The sequence below is a fragment of the Dendroctonus ponderosae genome, unplaced genomic scaffold (assembly GCF_020466585.1).
Source record: "Dendroctonus ponderosae isolate FM_Combo_2020 unplaced genomic scaffold, Dpon_F_20191213v2 Dpon_F_20191213_12, whole genome shotgun sequence".
Taxonomy (NCBI): Eukaryota; Metazoa; Arthropoda; class Insecta; order Coleoptera; family Curculionidae; genus Dendroctonus; species Dendroctonus ponderosae.
The window spans coordinates 895,853-898,834 of NW_026017316.1; the positions used below are offsets into that span (position 1 = coordinate 895,853).

The window sequence follows — 2,982 nt, forward strand, 5'->3', positions numbered from 1 at the left end:
TTTCAGAAATTTTGCAAGTGGTTTTTCCAAAATGCCTCCTCAAGAAACTGGAGGATGTAGAGAGTTGATTTTTGGCTCACTTTGTACAGAAGAGTGTGCTTTGGTTACCACAAAAAAATTACATTTTACTTTGGGGGAGTTTTTTGGAGATTTTGGTCAATTTTCAAACCTTCACTAGCAATTTTATGCTTCAGAAATTTTGCAAGAGATTTTTCCAAAATGCCTCCTCAAAAAGCCAGAGGATGTTGACAATTGATTTTGGCCCATTTTGTACAGAAGAGGTTGCTTTATCTACTACAAAAAATTGACATTTTCCTTTGGGGCAGTTTTTTGGAGATTTTGATCAATTTTCTAATGTCCACTAGGAATTTTCTGTTTCAGAAATTTTGCAAGTGGTTTTTCCAAAATGCCTCCTCAAGAAACTGGAGGATGTAGAGAGTTGATTTTTGGCTCACTTTGTACAGAAGAGTGTGCTTTAGTTACCACAAAAAAATGACATTTTACTTTGGGGGAGTTTTTTGGAGATTTTGGTCAATTTGCAAACCTCCACTAGGAATTCTCTGCTTCAGAAATTTTGCAAGTGATTTTTCCAAATTGCGTCCTCAAGAAACCAGAGGATGCAGAGAGTTGATTTTTGGCTCATTTTGTACAGAAGAGTTTGCTTTAGTTACTACAAAAAATTTAAATTTTCCTTTGGAGCAGTTTTTTGGAGATTTTGATCAATTTTCTAATGTCCACTAGGAATTTTCTGCTTCAGAAATTTTGCAAGAGATTTTTCCAAATTGCCTCCTCAAAAAACCAGAGGATGTTGAGAATTGATTTTGGCCCGTTTTGTACAGAAGAGGTTGCTTTATTTATTACAAAAATTGACATTTTCCTTTGATGGAGTTTTTTGGAGATTTTGATCAATTTTCTAACTTCCACTAGGAATTTTCTGTTTCAGAAATTTTGCAAGTGGTTTTTCCAAAATGCCTCCTCAAGAAACTGGAGGATGTAGAGAGTTGATTTTTGGCTCAGTTTGTACAGAAGAGTGTGCTTTAGTTACCGCAAAAAAATTATATTTTACTTTGGGGGATTTTTTTGGAGATTTTGGTCAATTTTCTAACTTCCACTAGGAATTTTCTGTTTCAGAAATTTTTCACGTGGTTCTTCCAAAATGCCTCCTCAAGAAACTGGAAGATGCAGAGAGTTGATTTTTGGCTCACTTTGTACAGAAGAGTGTGCTTTAGTTACCACAAAAAAAATATATTTTACTTTGGGGGAGTTTTTTGGAGATTTTGGTCAATTTGCAAACCTGCACAAGGAATTTTCTGCTTCGGAAATTTTGCAAGTGATTTTTCCAAATTGCCTCCTCAAGAAACCAGAGAATGTAGGGAGTTGATTTTTGGCTCATTTTGTACAGAAGAGTTTGCTTTAGTTACTACAAAAAATTGACATTTTCCTTTGGGGAAGTTTTTGGAGATTTTGGTCAAATTTCTAACTTCCACTAGGAATTTTCTGTTTCAGAAATTTTGCAAGTGGCTTTTCCAAAATGCCTCCTCAAGAAGCTGGAGGATGTAGAGAGTTGATTTTTGGCTCAGTTTGTACAGAAGAGTGTGCTTTAGTTACCACAAAAAAAATAATATTTTACTTTGGGGGAGTTTTTTGGAGATTTTGGTCAATTTGCAAACCTCCACAAGGAATTTTCTGCTTCGGAAATTTTGCAAGTAATTTTTCCAAATTGCCTCCTCAAGAAACCAGAGGTTGGTGAAAATTGGTTTTTGACCCATTTTGTACAGAACAGTGTGCTTTATTAACCACCAAAAACTCGACTTTTTTTGGGAAAGTTTTCTGCAGACTTTGACCAATTTCCACACCTTAACATTTTTTTGCCAATTTTTGAAGAACAGGTTGTGCTTTTTTAAAAATGGTGCAGGCTTTTTTTCCGCAAAGCCCCTCAGCTCAACCAGAGCAGCCAGCGAGTCAATTTGTCTTTCAGTTTAAAGGAAGTGGAAAAATTTCGAGTTTTGTGGGCGCTTCCAAAAATCCTCCAGCATTTTCCCCGTCGGTCCAATTTTTTGGCCACTATTAGCCGCAAAAAACGCAAAAAAACACTCTTCTTTATGACAAGAAATCGGCTGACGTAACAGTCGACAGTGAGTGATCAGACCAAGTGGCTACCTGAGGAGTGGGAGGAAGTTGAGCGGCCCGGCCACCCCAATCAGCTTGCAGCCCTCCTCCTGCAGCTCCTGCAGCCAGATCCACGTTGGGTCGTCCCTCTGGTACCTCCGCCCAAACACCAGCTGGTTCACCAGCGAACCCAAGTGGTGGCGCAGCGCCTCCATCGGATCAACTGCGTGGCGCTTCAGCGCCGCGTCGATGTGCTGAAACCCCCGAAACTGAGCGGCTCGCYCGCAGCGCATCGCTGCCGCTCACCTGCACCAGCTCCTGAGCATGCTGCAGGATCAGAAGCTCCATCAGCTTGCGCCGGCCGCCCAGCTTGGTGCCGCCAGCCGATCTGAGCCAGTTGTGGACGAATTTGCGCTGATCCCTCCACAGGGCGCCTTCGGCGCAAATCAAACCTGCGGAATGTTAATAGATCGGGTGACGTAAGCGCGCTGGTTCCCGGTACCATCAACACCAACGGTTCCAAGAATGGCCAGACGTTTGAAATACGTTAAATGGGGCGCCCAGAACAGGTAAACTGAACGAGGACCAGACAACACATGGTTCCAAGAACCATCCGACTGTCGTTTAATCCGCTGATTTATGGCGGCTGGACTGGCCGGGGCAATGATTTCTTCATCAATGAAGATGGACGTTTTCGGTGAAGAGCTCCAGGAGGCACTGTTGCCAGATTTACGGCTCAGCGGGGGTTTCAGGCGCGGCGAGGGCGGGCTGTGGGCGACTGCCCAGAGTCCGCAACTTTGCAAAGCTGGCAAAAATCAGCGCTTGGGGCGATTCGCTTGGCAATTTCGGGGGTTGTGGAGTCGAGTGGCCCCT

The 2,982-nt window shown here is 42.6% G+C and overlaps 2 protein-coding genes across 2 annotated transcripts in view; one reads left to right on the plus strand and one right to left on the minus strand.

Annotated features, from left to right (window-relative positions):
• The window catches only part of LOC109543068 (cytochrome P450 306a1), a gene marked incomplete in the record, with an annotated part of 72,528 nt that overhangs the window by 37,127 nt on the left and 32,419 nt on the right, over nt 1–2,982 (plus strand).
• LOC125503087 (cytochrome P450 306a1-like) lies at nt 2,137–2,960 on the minus strand. The gene is made up of 2 exons (XM_048662883.1): nt 2,416–2,960; nt 2,137–2,363 (listed from the first exon to the last, which is right to left on the minus strand). Exons 1-2 carry the CDS (start codon nt 2,455–2,457, stop codon nt 2,157–2,159), a joined length of 249 nt encoding a protein of 82 aa, XP_048518840.1. The 5' UTR covers nt 2,458–2,960; the 3' UTR covers nt 2,137–2,156.